This window comes from Cyprinodon tularosa, unplaced genomic scaffold, assembly GCF_016077235.1.
Source record: "Cyprinodon tularosa strain WSP-4 unplaced genomic scaffold, ASM1607723v1 ctg93, whole genome shotgun sequence".
NCBI classification, from domain to species: Eukaryota; Metazoa; Chordata; class Actinopteri; order Cyprinodontiformes; family Cyprinodontidae; genus Cyprinodon; species Cyprinodon tularosa.
In genome coordinates this window covers 1,072-17,116 of record NW_024039707.1, presented here as the reverse complement: position 1 = coordinate 17,116, position 16,045 = coordinate 1,072, and the positions used below count along the sequence as shown (strand labels likewise).

Genomic DNA, 16,045 nt, shown 5'->3' with positions numbered 1-16,045 from the left:
CTCTGACCTCTGGCATCAACAAGGCATTTCCGCCCACAGAACTGCCGCTCACTGGATGTTTTTTCTTTTTCGGACCATTCTCTGTAAACCCTAGAGATGGTTGTGCGTGAAAATCCCAGTAGATCAGCAGTTTCTGAAATACTCAGACCAGCCCTTCTGGCACCAACAATCATGCCACGTTCAAAGTCACTCAAATCACCTTTCTTCCCCATACTGATGCTCGGTTTGAACTGCAGGAGATTGTCTTGACCATGTCTACATGCCTAAATGCACTGAGTTGCCGCCATGTGATTGGCTGCTTAGAAATTAAGTGTTAACGAGCAGTTGGAAAGGTGTACCTAATAAAGTGGCCGGTGAGTGTACATCCGTACTATTTCTTCAGAAGTGCCCATCTAAGGGCCTTTCCTATGCTCCCCCTAGCTCATATTATTACAACATAAGTTTGCTCAACTATGCAGACAACACAGCTACTGTAAACATTACGATGTCACTAGATGACTATGAACCCATTCAAGTGCTAGGTTCTAGATAGAAGAAATCAATACATGGATATTTCAAAATTTTCTTGAGGGACCACAGGCCCACAGGGGGAGCTACCAAACATGAGCATATAGCATTAGTCACTTCAGCAAGAAGCCACTGATCACAGTTTTTTTCAGAAGCATATAAAGACAGCAACAAAGTGGATTTTCTATCACCTAAAGAACATCAAGAGGAATAAAGGACTAATTTCTCAGCAGGATCTTGAATTACTAATTTGTGTGTTTATCTTTACTAGAAGTGATTACTATGCTACTATACTATGGGCGTGGCCATCAGTTTGCTGCAAAGTGGCAAACTGGTTAGCACTGCTGGCAGGCAGCAAGAAGGTTCCTGGTTCAACTCCAGGCCTCTTTCTGCATGGAGTTTGCATGTTCTCCCTGAGCATGCGTGGGTTCTCTCCGGGTACTCCGGCTTCCTCCCACAGTCCAAAAACATGACTGTTAGGTTAATTGGTTTCTCTGAATTGCTTGTCCTGCTTTTCTCTGTGTTGCCCTGCTCCACTAATCTGGAACCCCCAGAAAACTGTAAACCTATTGAATCCCCAAGTCGCTTTTAGTCCAGCTTAAAAAACTGTGTGTTTATAGTTGCCTTTGATTGTGTCACTTAATCTGTTAACTGATTGATAAGTTCGTAGTCAAGATTTCCTTTTACCTCTCTATTTTTCCATTGCTATGTAGTCGTCTGTCTTTTCTGTTTTCTGTGTGGTGCACTAATGCAATATTCATTACATTTCCGTGTTACTGAAATGTGCTATACAAATAAACTTGCCTTGCCTTCTATGTCTGATTGCTTTACATACTGGAAGCCTGAAGGGTTTCCACTGTTCCATTAAACCAAGCAGAGGGTTCAACTTCCAACCATTCTTTCATTGCATTGGTGTGAGATCCTTTAGAGAGCATATCAAACATATAATTTCCTGTTCTCACAGTCAACAAAGTATACAATACAAGCACATGTGCGCGTCCTTTCCTCGGGGTTGCTTGAAGTCACCAAACTGTTGCAACTGTTTTAATAAAATGTATAGTTTATAAAGCAATAAAATGTGAGCAACATTAAGTTCAAATGTGTTTGTTTTCTTCATATCTCACATTTAAACACCTTTCTTTGACGTCTTCCTGAATCTGTATATAACTAGATTACAACATTCCTTTCTTCTCCTCTAGTTTCAAAGTGGTTATCTGGCGGCATGCTCTCCTTCTAATCCCCTCATTGTTAGCAGTGAAAATGGCCCAGTTCTGTGCTTGTTATGAAACACAAGCAGTGTTGTATTTTTGTACAATGCAGACAACAGTAGAGGCATTTGAAATCCATTTTCCCACCAGAAGCAGAAGGCTTGCAAAAGTACACTTTGACCCATTAAACTGCATTTAAGCTCTAATTCTAAAACACCCAAATGTGTAAAATAAAACAGCAAACATTGCTCCGGCTCTCCTTAATTCTTACGTTAATTAGGACCCGAGCTCAAAAATTTAGCATTTATGTAACGCATTAACTCAAAGCATGCAACAATAATTAATTCTTCCTGCCATGGCGCTCAGTTTTCACTCCCCATCTGTTACTCTGTTCAACAACGTCTGATCCATTTACTGTGTCTGTAGTGCCTCTCTGATATCTGCAGGCTGTTTCAAGGCTTTTAGAGATACTTAACCACAGGCACAAAGCAGCAGAATGGGTTTTGTGCAGGTGTGGGAGGTTTAACACCCTTTAAGGTAACACAACATCCTTTAGGGCCTGACGGAGTTATTTGAAGCCACTCAGCAGGCCTTTTAAAAGTCACTGCTTCTGGCAGACAATGATGGAAATGTCAAGGACAGAAAACCTTATGCATGGGTTTTTACATGCCGGGGAAAAGTAAAAGTTAAAAACTTAACACACCAAAGTGGTTTGCATGAAAATTAACTTGAGTAATAAAAAGACTGAAAGGTTACAAAATTGTTGTTTGCTCAGATTTGAAGTTGGGCGTGTTGAATTGTTTTCTAAACAGTGAAGTCCACTGCTGATAATCTGCTGCTGTCACATTGGTATAATAAGCAAGTTGGTATAAATTTTTGATGAGAAGAAATCCAACACCACGCCCTGGTGTAAGCAACAGCTGCGGTAAAGCTGGACAATAAATTTATATTTGCCTCGTCTGCTGCTGTTCTCTGGATGGGATGGGATTTAGTTGGTTCTCAAGGATTGTTAAACTGGCGCCTCTGGTGACAAAGAAAGGGTTTTCATATGATCATCTTGTGACTTCTAAATACAGATACATGTTCTTAGTTAGTCTCTCCATAAAAAAAGCGCAGGAAAACATCATGGTGGGGGTTTTTAATGGGATCAGGAGGCAATTTTCCTCATATACTGGGCCATTTTTCAACCCACCATGCATCTTTACTTTTTAACCCCGTAAGGAATATGTTTCTAGACAGATATATACTACACACTGCTGCAAAAATGCTATTTTTTGTGATGTAAAGAAATTAGACCAATATTTATTGTTTTAAAGGTTTTCCCACCTCTAAATCCTATGACTCAATTTTAAAGGAATAGTACACCCAAAACATGATTAGCCTTCATTTTCTACTCACCCCCATGCTGAACAAAACTCTGGAGTACTTTTTTGATATCTCAAATGCATCTGGAGATCTGGGAGGCTTCTTGCTGTCTGCTGACATTCAAATAATGGAGGTCCATAGCGCCCGAGGCAGAAAGGTCCATAAAAGTCCACAAAAAACGTGTCAATATTCCTCCATACTGCTCGTCCAATGTATTCCAAGTGTCCTGAGTGGGTAGCGTCCATAATTTACTCGAAACGATTTCATTAAGAATGTTTTTAGAGCATAAACAGTAGTGTATAGGATTTCCTAAAAGCGTGTTCACGAGTCTACGGAAACCGCGGCAGACCAAACCAGATGAAAGTGCGCATTCAGCTCGGCAAAGAACTCATGCTCTTCCTCAACACTGAAGTCCTCAGACATTTTTCTTTCGTTGTTTCTTTCTTTGCACAGGTAAACAGCACATTTCTTCTTCTACGCTTGCATTATCGGCAGAGCAGACGCTGAATGCGCACTTTCATCTGGTTTGGTCTGCCGCAGTTTCCGTAGACTCGTGAACGGGCTTTTAGGAAATCCTATACACTACTGTTTATGCTCTAAGAACATTCTAAATGACTTTGTTTCGAGTAAATTATGGATGCTACCCACTCAGGACACTTGGAATACATTGGACGAGCAGTATGGAGGAATATTGACACGTTTTTTGTGGACTTTTATGGACCTTTCTGCCTCGGGCGCTATGGACCTCCATTATTTGAATGTCAGCAGACAGCAAGAAGCCTCCCAGATCTCCAGATGCATTTGAGATATCAAAAAAGTACTCCAGAGTGTTGTTCAGCATGGGGGTGAGTAGAAAATGAAGGCTAATCATGTTTTGGGTGTACTATTCCTTTAAGAAAACTGATTTCTTTTTAGTTTTGCATCCCCTTGAAACTACTGTTGAGTCCTGCCACAAAATTTAAAATATTTGTTCCAAAACCATCAGACTATAAAGATGATCATGCTTCAGATTATTAGTTGTATTAGGGATTTGTTTAGGATCATTTCAAGAATGTTTAACCTCCTTCTGGACAAGACTTTATTCCTTTAATTGAATGAATGTTAGGTTCCCTATTCATTTTCAGCTTTCCAAATAAAGACTGAATGGTATCTCCCAAAATAAGTATTAACCGCTCACAGCCATCTTCCCTTTGACAAAGGCTCCAGTTCTATGTGAGGCAAAACCTTCATTAACCATCAAGCTGCCATCGCCATGTGTCACAGTGTATATGGGGTTTATTTGAAGTGCAGTATACCTTTAGGAATTCCACTCTTTCAAATCAAGTTTATATATTCAGTAACAATTCCTTTACAAGTCAAACAGATCAAGTCTTTATACAAAAATATGTAAAGGCACAATTTATTGTATGGGCATTGGCCAATACGTTCAATGATTAATTGGTGCATTTAGCAGCCATGCGTTGAGACCATGTAAGGTGCATGAAATGCCACCTCCATTTGCAATTTATTGTTGTTGTTTTTTTGTTTTTTTTTCTCAATAAATGTGTCTTTTGTATTTAACCTGAGACATGTAGTACTACCATCATAAAACCATATGTAAAGAAAACAGCTGCAAAAGCTTGATCACTTCTCTGGTAGAGCCTACAGTTATTAGCAGTGTAAGTAAGAGCAATTTTCAGTGAATGCGGGGAAAAACTGAGTGTCTGCTTTGTATGTTTTATCCCACGGTTTGTGATGAACTAGCTTCTAGCAGCAACAATGTTCCCCAAAATCCCAAGACAGACTAAAAAGTGTCCCAAGATAACATTTTATAATAAGCATACAAAACAAACCCCCAGTAAGGCCTTAAGTAAATATTTGATTGCAACTATTTTAGTCTGTTTTCGATCCTCAGGCAGCTCAGAATATGATTTCTGAAATCATGCATAATGAACTCAAAAAAGTCAAACATATTCCCACCATCCAAACTAACCCTAAATACATGCTTGCTGCCTTCACTGAGGATTCATTTAATCTTCTCTGCACTAACATATTGACAGTAATGCCTCTACCATGAGTTTAATATCTATACTGATAAGGTATTTAAGTTATAAGGAAACTAAATTGGTATCGTAAAATAATAAAAGATGCTGATGAAGGTTCTCAGTCATCCAGGTCATAGTCATTCCGTAAAAATTCAAAAAATATCCACTGGACTTGGTTTTCAAGATTTGAAAACGTTTCGCCACCTCTCCAGGAAGCTTTCTCAATTCAAATGTCTGGATCCGCAGTGAGTTTGAGTCTTATATGGACTAGGCCTTGTATTGCTTGGAAACCTCCATATGGAAACCGATGAATGGGTCGTTTGTTCCATTGTTAGCCTGTAATATCTGAACCTGTCTATGATTCTAGGGGTCGGTCGTTAAAAGGGGGGATTGCCATTAAGGGGGGGATTGTCTCCTGTAATACCTGAAAACTGTCTATGATTGTTAAGGGTTGGTCATTAAGGAGGTATTGTTCACCGGATGGGGCGGGTAGGTCCCTCGTTCCTCTGTGATGGGGTGGGGGGTTTGGTGATATCTGGAAGGGATCATGTCTATGATTGAATTGTATGTTTTTGGAAGTTGGAATCTGAGTCCACCACCTCTGTTTAAAGTTGGTTTTTCTCTCTTTACATAGATGGCTTCCTTCACGCCCCTCTCAAACCACCTATTTTCTTTATCCAGAATATGGACATTCTGGTCCTCAAAAGAATGTCCTTTGTCCACAAGGTGTAGGTGTACTGCGGAGTCTTGTCCAGAGGCGGCTGCTCTTCTGTGTTGGGCCATGTAACACAGAAGAGCGGCCGCCTACATTAAAGATATGAAATTACCTTGTTGCCAATTCATCTAAGCAAAGTTTTAAGACCATTTACAAACATTTAAAGTCCACCGTTAGAAAATGCAAAAGGTTATTCCCAATCTTATCACCTTTTATAAGCAAGGTGGTGGTAGGGAGATGCTTGGAATAATTTCATGGCCACAGAACCTAGCAGTCATTTACGTCACCCCAAACATCTCTATATAACAAAGTTTGTCCTCTATCGTGACAGCTTAGGTTTGAACAAACCTGTGTGTTTAACAAGACAATGATTCCAGTCATCTAGAACAGGGCTCCTCATTTTCAGTCTGGTTTCCTGCACCTTTTAGATGCATCTCTGCTTCAACACACCTGAGTAAAATATTCAGGTCAGAGTCAGAACTCTGGTGAGTCTGGCTGCATACTGAGAAGGTCATTCCGCCATTTGATTCAGGTGTGGAAGTCACAGGCATCAAATCTCCAGGATTGTAATAGAGGAATCCTGATCTAGATGGCTTAAATCCAAAAGGCAACTCAAAAGCATTAATAACTAGGTTTTGCGAGGGCCTTATCAAATTTCAAGACCTGCTCAGACTTGCTGCCTTTGGTTTATGAACTTACCATAAATAAATACCTGAGAAACTTAAAGGACAGAATAAGATACCTCTGGAACAGAATGAGAAACTAACTGAGTCATACACAAGAAAACTGCTACTGCTAAAGACATTTATCAAATTCCAGGACAATAGAAGCACGCAATATTTCCCGATGTCTGTCTTCACAGCCTTTCTTTATTCCTTTACTGTCTCTGGATTTTATTTAGGATACAAAGTCTGAAATCTCCTGCAGTCTTTGTGGGTTCACATTTGTACAAACTGTCTCAAGAGTCAGTGAGCAAGCCTCTATTGGCCACCAGAATGCATAATGGGCACAAATATGACCTCAAGTCCGATTTAGCCTGCAAGAGACAGCCGAAAACCCGTGACCAGGAAGCTAAGTGGATATCAACGGCCCCCTGAGGGGTTGGGGTGAGGGATGCCGAAGATGAGGGGGAGGCACAAAGGTACGAGGATGTTGAACAGGACGCCACAGTATAACTGAAGGACAAGGAGTAGAGAACCCAACAAAACTACAAACAACAGACTGTTTTTATAATTTATCACCTGAAATAGGATTTTATCCCTGTTGTGAAAAATGGACGTCCCATAGGTTTAGGACTGCTATAAGATGTTTTTAATCCACAGTAGGCAGCTAACTGGCTACTTTCCAGAACCTCTTCCAAAGCCAGAACTTGACATCACCGCAAATAATTGTTTTTATTTCTGTTTAGAGCCTAACTAAGTAAAAGCTCAGTTTCTAAATACTATAACTCTCTTCTTTTTTTTTTGTTAATAAGACAGGAGTGAGCCCTGTGCCTGTGTCTTCAATGTGACCTAGACATCCATCTCATTTGAGTCCCTGCAGTACAGGTTTAAAGCTTTGTTTATAGCACAAAGTTTGAGAAGAAAAGTAAAATTGATGAACAAACTTAAATAGGGCTTTCTTTAAGTAAAATGGTAGAGTTAAAAATGTATTTATTGGATAAATTGAATTGAAAGTTTAAAGCAACATTAAGGCTTAATTCTGTGGATAGTGTTTTTTTTTTTTTTTTTGCGTATCCGCGCTTAGGGAGGAAAGCTGACATCTTTAGTTCTGTATTTAAAGAAACAGGTTCCCAAATGCGATGGGTGGACGGATCGAAGGATGGTTGGAAGGAAAGTAAATCTCTCATGCTAAAAATAGGAAGGGGAATAAAACCTAAACAACACATCTAAAAAATAATTATCTTCTTTTAATTAATATTATCTTGGTTGACTTTGAGATATATTCAATCTATGAGTAACTCAACTGTATGTACCTGTACAGATGCTTTAAGCCAACCGTCAAATACAAATCCAATCTTAAACGGCTTATATGGACCTTGTATCCTTCAGCCATCACCTATTGATCAGTATGCTGCTACGATCAGCCCTGCGGCTCTTTTCAGTCGACTGGTTCTGCCTTTCAGTCTGATCTGTGTTTAGTGGAGACTCACAGAGATAGCATCACTCTTCGAGATTACATTATCTGTTTATTATCTTTACCCATGAAGCCTCTCCCAGCTGACTAAGAGGCACCACATGCCCAAGCCATGTCAGTGTTCATCACAGGATTTAAAAATTATCATACAAACTCAAACCTTTTTCTTTATTAGGGTTGGCACCAGAAAGCAGTCTAACCTCACAATGAAAACCATGTGAAACCCATAAATGTTAGCCGGCGTACCATATAGCATCTGCTGGTAGTTTTAATAATATTCTCCTTATTTGATGTTTTGTCCTTATCCTTTATGTGCTGTGCAGATGACTGATATCAAGCTGTGATGTTAGCCTTATTTGATGCCTGGGGCTCAATAATTTGTAAATATAATGCCAATCCACTACAAATGACAACTAATGAGAGTTTGTAAGAAAAAAAAACAGGTGAAAATGAGTAAGAAATATAGAAAAAGACAATAAATGAGGTATTAAACCAATGTATCCAACCCCATATAGACAAATTAGAGGGTTGGAACCAAACTCATAATCAGTGCCTTAGTGACTTTTCTCATTGAGACATTCTAATGGGGCATTTATCATGTTTTTCCTGGGTTTTAATGCAGATTTAACATGTCCTCCTTAAGGTCAAAAGCCAGATCTAACAAGTAGGTTTCAATTTCCAGTGGCATTTGAAAAGAACAATAGAAATAATTTGATTGTGGAAAAAAAAAAAAAACATTGAAATACATTTCTAACAATAGTAGCCAAATTAGAGCATAGCAGGGTGATTCAGATGTGGGGGATTTTTGGGTTTATTCAATTGCTTAAGATGTTGACTCATCTTGTGTGGAAAACATTTTTTTTACTTATAATACACAGTTTTCCCATTTTTTTTACACATTTACTAAAAGTAAAAAAGCTAGCCGGATTTTGACAACTTTTCTTCACAGAATGGAAAAATGTAATGAAAATCTGCTTTTTTTGCAGAGGGATCTGACGTTTTGGCATTCAAAAATATCCCCTTCACATGCACCTAACATAATGAATATGATGGTAGTGACTGTAGCACATCTTCAGTGTGGCAGTTGGATCATTTCTTCACTCTAGAGGCTGAGGTAAAAAAGCTGAAGCAATGTTGAGTGCATTACTGGAGAGCATGGACAGGTATGTTCACACTTGGCCTACATACTGCAAGTGAGAGACTTCCCCAAAGCTAACACTCCTTCTTCACTTGCTGCAGGATTGTACTATATGAGCTTCTCCTGAGGGTCAAGAAATGGTGCTGCAGCAATGCAGCAGCCATGTTCTAACTGGGACTCCTGCCTGCTGTTTGATGGCTGCAGCATATGTTTGTATGCAAAATGAGAGCTGAGCTAAAAGGTGCAATAAGAACGATCCCATCACTGCACTGCACTTTACCCCTCCCTGACAGGAAGTTAAGGTCAGGGGAAATGAAGTGTAAAAACACATAAGGGAGGACCATCAGAGGAGCATGTTCACAAGTTTCTCTATATTCAGAGTTAATGGGATGAAATTCCAACTACACAAAAAAGGAAAAGTGGGTTTTAAAAGACGGGTCAAAGGCAAATAAACACAAAATGAATCAGTCTCTGTATTGCAAAAATCCATGGGGCACATGACGGGCTGAAGAGCAAGAAAGGACGGTGCTTGTTGGCTCAGTGACCGAAAAGTAAAGGTACAAAAATATTGATTACTCTGACATGTATCTCACTGCATAAACAGATTCTGTCAAGGAAATATCCTCCACTGGATCAACTGTGCAGGTTCTGAAACATGAACTGCTCTCTGTGACCAAGTAGAGGGGTAAGAAAACAAAAAACACCATGCATCAAACTGTAGACTATTCCCACAGCTGCCTCACAGCTCAGACTGCACGCTCTGTGTGGAATACAACATGCAATGTTATTGACACTCAAAGCTGATTCTACATCCTTTGCAGCCTCTTGCCTTCAGGTAGATTAAAAGTGGCCTCTGTGTATTTACAGGAGCTGTGGGACCAAAACTATGGCGACGGTAGTAATGCAAGCAGCTCAGCTGAACCTGTCTTTATGATGCATGTCCAGCTGTGATGCATGTTTAGATCTTTATATGATTTAGCACAAGTGTGACTCGTGTATTTTATGTCTCTGAGGCAGTTAGAAAGTCTGTCCTGTCCACAGCAGAGGGAGGGGGACAGGTTTGTTTTGATAGAGGATCTGCTTCTCCCATTTTCCAAGTCAATCAGTCAGAAAGATACACTGATATCTTTTGCTGTGGTGATTTATTGAAGGCTAAGAGTGGCCCAGGCAAAGCTTTATGACTCTACACGGACGTAGCCCTCCAGAGATTCAACATCAGTGGTTTGTGTTAATGCCAGGTTAGCGACCATGTTTCCTCGGTTGGGAGAAAAACAACTTCTTTAAAAACACTGCTTGTTTATGTCAGAAAAAAACATAAATGATAAAAAATGTTGACCTACCCTTGATCAAAGAGTTTTTCAAACATTATGCCTCGTTTATGAATCATTTTGTGTTAGGAAAGGAAAATGGAAACATTTGTTTGGTTAAAAAAATGTCATAGGAAATGTGTGATAAATACACACTCCGAGTTTACTTTTAAGGAAATATATTTTAGTAGTTATAGTAAATAAATTGATTGTGGTTCGGTATTTACATAAATTATGGAGCAAAAAAAGATGATTATCTTACATATAAATTATTTTAGATGTATGCTATCACTAAACATTAAATTACACCCGATTCTCATTTGTTTGAGTTGTCCAAGCATTGGTTTATTTATTCCAATAAAATATGATTGAACCTCAGGCCAAACGAAAATTTCTCCAAGCATCCTCCTGCTAGTAAATATTATTATTTAAACTCATATAGCCACATTTCATTAACTGAAGTCGACTATGATTAGATATTTATATGATCTTGTCAAATGTACTGATCCGTGGTCAACGCTGAACATCCACAGCAATGGCGTAACTATCGGTAAGCAGAGTATGCAGTTGCTTAGGGGCCCCCGACCTCTTTGGGGCCCTGTCACTGACACCTGGTAGGCCCCCTACGCAAAGATCAATGCTGCAGTTCTCTTCCCAAACAGTAGGAGTCACCACTGACAACATAATGTTACTGCACCAAAGGAAATGGGATTTTACTATGATTTAAGAGAAAACTTGCCATCCCGAGGTTCTTCATTAGACCAAAACATAAAATTATTACTGAAAATCAATTTACTACAGGAATTAAATTCAAGATATACGCCTCATACAGTATAATATAGATTCATTAACACAGTGAAATATTCTAAATGTCGATTTTTTATTTTTTATTTTGATTAGTTATGACCAATGAAAAAATCTTTTTGATCAGGAAATATGTTACATCTGTGTTAGGATTGTTGACTTAGCATGGGTGGTTCTTGACAGGGGCAAGTGCCCCTTTAGAACTGGTTCCGGCCCTTGTTAAGGCCCCTGTACTGGAGACGAGAGCTACGTCCACCCTAATCACTATATATAGCACTACTGTATGTTAGGGTTACGCCATTTTATATGAGTGTCTGACCGTCTGGTGGATGAAAAAGTAGTGAACTTTGGCCCAATGCACTTTAAATAGTAGTGATCATCCATGATCACTAGACAAGCAGATATATTCTAGATTTGTTGTGGCAACGACAAATAAAGAAAATGGTGCAGGCACCGTGCTGGGAGGCGGAAAGACGTGACAGTCTGAGAACAAAAAGAAGTGATCATCTGTCTGAACGGTCAGTTAACTAAGTTCACTACAACGTTCACTATATAGTCCCTGCTCTATATAGTGATTGAGGGATTTAGGGGTTAGAGCGGACTTTCAGACACGGCCATAATACTAAGAAAAAAAAATCTAATGGTATAAATAGGAACAGACTTGGTGACTGAGAGTTCCCTTGGAATCATTTCACTTTTTATCTTTACAATCCTGTTTAAATTTTAGATTTTCATTTTTTTTTATTCAAGGTGACAGATTCAGCTATAATAATATAGGATTCCATAAAATGGTTATTATTGGAAAGTTAATTGGAGGGACAAAAGTGTGGTGAAAATGATTGACAGCACGAAGAATAACCACAACTTTAAGAGGAATTTAAAGAAAAGAAACATTTGGGAAATGCAGTAATTCCCTTAGCAGGTTTTTAATGTATTGAGGCTGGAACATTTCTAAATGTTATTTCCTCTTTGCCTTGTGATATTTTGTTTTTATCTAAGAGAATTTTAGGTTTCTTGGCTATAATGGATAATTATAAAACATAATAGATATACACACTTTACTTTGTGTATTTAGGATGTAGCCTAAACTGCACATATAAAGGAAACTATTGATTCCAACCCATAGGACCAAATCCTCCTCAGTCTTGCCCTGCTAATTAGGAAGGCTTTTTCTATTTCTTCATAAAATAGACAGACTCCAAACCATTGAGTTTGGTGTAGTCAGTAGAAGATAGATCATCCTTTCAGTTGATTCAGGTGGGTTTCGTCAGTGTGAGAGAGGTGTGTATTGATAAAGCTTATTGTTAGAGTGGCTCAGGTTATCCTCAGCTATCTGTATAGATATGCTGCTATAGGCTTAGGCTGCTGGAGGACATAGGGACCCCCATTTCATCATTCTATCTTTATTCTCCCTATCTCCCATCTCTAACATGATGCTCTCTCTGCTTTTTTTTAATAGTAGCTTCGCTTCGTCTGTTCCTGTTTGACTGTGACACCATCCTGGAGAGAAATATCAGCTGGTCTGCTGCCATCAACACCCTTGTTTACAGATGTTGGAGATCGGCATGTTTTCCAGTGTCCTGTTTCTCTGAGAGTGACTGGATGTGCACTCTTCATCCACTGACATGGGAGCTGGCTCAGAGCTCGTCTGCCTGGCTGTGTGTTTCCTGGACGGGGCCGCCTTTAACAGCTGCGTTTTGTATCTCTGCTTCTGTCTCCTTGAACCCCGATGGCTGCTCACACTGAGCCTGGTTCTGCTGGAGGTTTCTTCATGTTAAAAGGGAGTTTTTCTCTCCACTGTCGCTACAAGCATGCTTAGTGTGAGGGATTGCATTGGATGCAATCAACTGGTTTTCCTTAGATAGAAAACTTTGATTAAATCTGACTGTATGATCTGGTGAACTGTAAACTGCCTTGATATGACGTGATGTGAATTGGCGCTATATAAATAAACTGAATTGAATTGTATAGACAGTAGAAACAGACTAAACAAGGAGTATTCTTTGCTTTGACATTGACCGGCTTTCTGCCGCATGTGCGTCTCTCTCTCACCTTTGAGCAGGGGCAGCGGGGTGAGCTCCACCTGGGAGCTCTGGTATCGGAACTGGGAAGAGCTGTGGGACCTCCTCTGTCGCGCTCTGCGCATAGACCTGCGCGGAAAGCCGTCCACCTTCTCCGCGGACGGCACCGAGAAGCTGGTGGTGGGCGAGGAGGGGCTGGAGGGGGGCAGCTTGGTGGTTTCCATGGCGGCTGCAGATGTGGAGCGCGTAAAAGTGGCGCTCAAGGAGGACGGACGGACGGATGGAGTGGGTGGCTTTGTGAATCACAGATGGGATAATCAGTTGATTAGGATGAATAGGCGCTGAAGGGGTGGTGTAAAGAGGAGCAGAGGTAGGTGAAGAGGAGGGGGTGGGGGTGAAGAGGAGGGGAATGGGGGGGGGGGGGGGGGGGGATATTTCTGGAGGTCCTGTCCTGGTTTGCGCCTCTATGAGAGCCGCATTGATGGCAACATCCCTTGAACCTCCTGGTTGGTTTTGCAGATGTAAAATGGCTTGTGGATCATTCCAAGTGATGCTGAGACGCACTCTGCTGCTGTGCTGGCGTCACACAGGCTCGGCCTAAATATGGATGTTCATTCAAGATAATACAGCCCGATTTTAAAAAAATAATAATAATCCCAGATAAATGAACAGATTCCAAAGCAGTTTGCTGTTTATCCTCTTTAAATGGGATCAGTGTCCGGTCCTGGCGGTGGATGATGATATCATAAAATCATCAATCTGGGCCCACCTTGGCTGCCGCATCACTGGTGTCCTTCTCTCTTGTTTTTATCGCATCTCCCGGTTGTCTCAACCCTCGCGCCTGGTAATATGGGAATAGAACTGGCTCCTTAAAGCTTGGCGATTGTCCCTTTCTCCTCCACCTCCTCCTCCTCCTGCCACCGTTATCAGGGCGGAGGAACAAACGGAGCCGACATGTGCAGGTCCTCCTCAGCTGAGGCGCGCTCCGCTTCCACCTCCAAATGAGGAGGAACCAGACAAAGAGAGAGGGGAGGCAGCAGCTCCTTGTAGAGAAAAGCAAACCCTCTAAACCTGCGGTATGTGGGCTACAACAACATCAGGTCTTTATGTATAAACATATGCGGCTGTCGGACTGATCCGTCCTGTTGTCGTCCTCCTTCTCGGTTCCCGTTATCCGGTTATTACAGCGCCTTGGAGATTTGCGTCAAAGCGCACAAGACCACAGGAAGTGATCCAGTCGGCCTTTTCAAATTAAACCCAAGTTCATCAATACATTTTATTTTTTGTTTGTTTGTTTGTTTTGGATGACTTAACTTTTTTTCTTTCATTGCAAAAAAGAACATACATAGAACAGTAATAATTACAAACATAAAGGGCTTTACAGAACAGAACTATTATTTTAAATGTCAAAATCAAATCAAATCTATGCTTCAGTGTTATAATTCTTTAAGGGCAGTTATAATTTGCATGGCTTTAGCATTTGAACTAAATTTAAGGATTCTATATAGATATTAATCATGGGCGGTTCTAGACAGGGGCCAACAGGGGCCAGTGCCCCTGTAGATCATGTCCTAAAAAGAATGTCCTTAAAATAATCTAAAAATAAACAAAATTTATTCAAATAAGTGTTTTTTTCCCTTAATCGGGTTATGAATATAGTCTGCCATAGGAGTGGGTGTTTTTCCCTTTAAAATAAGGTTAGGGCTGCAACTGACAACTATTTTGCAAATCGATTAATCTGTCAATTCTTTTTTCAATTAACTGATTAGTAGCCAAATGTTCCTAAAAGAACTTGAGGAGTTCTGGATAGAGCACATTGACAGATAAAAACGTTTTTTTTTTATCTTAAATGCTAAATGTTTGCACATTTTTTAAACAATTTTGGTATAACTGCTGCTCAAGGTAGGTTTCTCTGTCAGCTAAAGGCATGTTTCACAGTCTCTCTACTCCAGTTAAGGATTGGTCGATCACTTAATTAGTTTACGAGTATTTCAATAATCGATTAATCATGATTAATCTGATGATTTTTTTTTTTGCCCTAAATAAGGTAATTAAATATATAGGCACTTAAAATAACATAATAAAGTTAAATTGTTTCTTATTTTAAACATTCATAAATCATATTAGTCCATTGGAAATTGTCTCAAATCAGCTTAAATTGAGGGAAAGTACACTTATTTCAAGAAAAAAATTACTGTTATGTAAACTTTTGCATTGTGTTTTTTCATAACAGAATATTATAACAGGACCACTGGCCCCTGTAGGCCCCTGTCTAGAACTGCCCATGGAGGGGACGGTTTGATCGGAGCAATGAACTGTGTCGTTTTTGCCATACATAGCAATTTGATTGTGGGTAAAACATTTTTTAAGTTTGTTGTCAGACTAAAAAGTGCAGATTTCTATGTGGACAGAATGGAGAAAAAAGTTTTTCCCACTATCACACAATAGCACACTATTTTGTATTGATCTATTAAAATGAAATATAAATGCTTTAATCAAAGTTTGAGGCTTTAACAATTTACCAATCACTGTTATATGAATTGCAATCTCTTTGTTGAACATATAAGAATATACTTTGTTATTTATACAAGCTCATATTTCAAAATGTATCTTATTTTGATGTCATATTCATTAGGCTATACACAATAAATAGATTGTGTATAGATTAAAGAGGAAAAAATAACGCTGTTCATAAAATAACAAAATTAAAATAGAGCATTAGTGTCTGTACAAATTATGTGGTTTTAATTTGAAACTGATAAATGGAGATGAACATTTTCCAGCTGCATTAACTGATCTTGCTTTATTTTGAAAGCTTTA

At 39.5% G+C, this 16,045-nt stretch overlaps 1 protein-coding gene across 1 annotated transcript in view; it reads right to left on the bottom strand.

Moving 5' to 3' along the window:
- ppp2r5b (protein phosphatase 2, regulatory subunit B', beta) overlaps window positions 1–14,434 on the bottom strand; it is a 63,100-nt gene extending 48,666 nt beyond the window's left edge. The window contains exon 1 of the mRNA XM_038274780.1: window positions 13,257–14,434. Coding sequence (XP_038130708.1) covers window positions 13,257–13,449 — 193 coding nt within the window. The 5' untranslated portion in view covers window positions 13,450–14,434. The remainder of the gene's footprint in view (window positions 1–13,256) is intronic.
- Window positions 14,435–16,045: the final 1,611 nt, after the last annotated feature.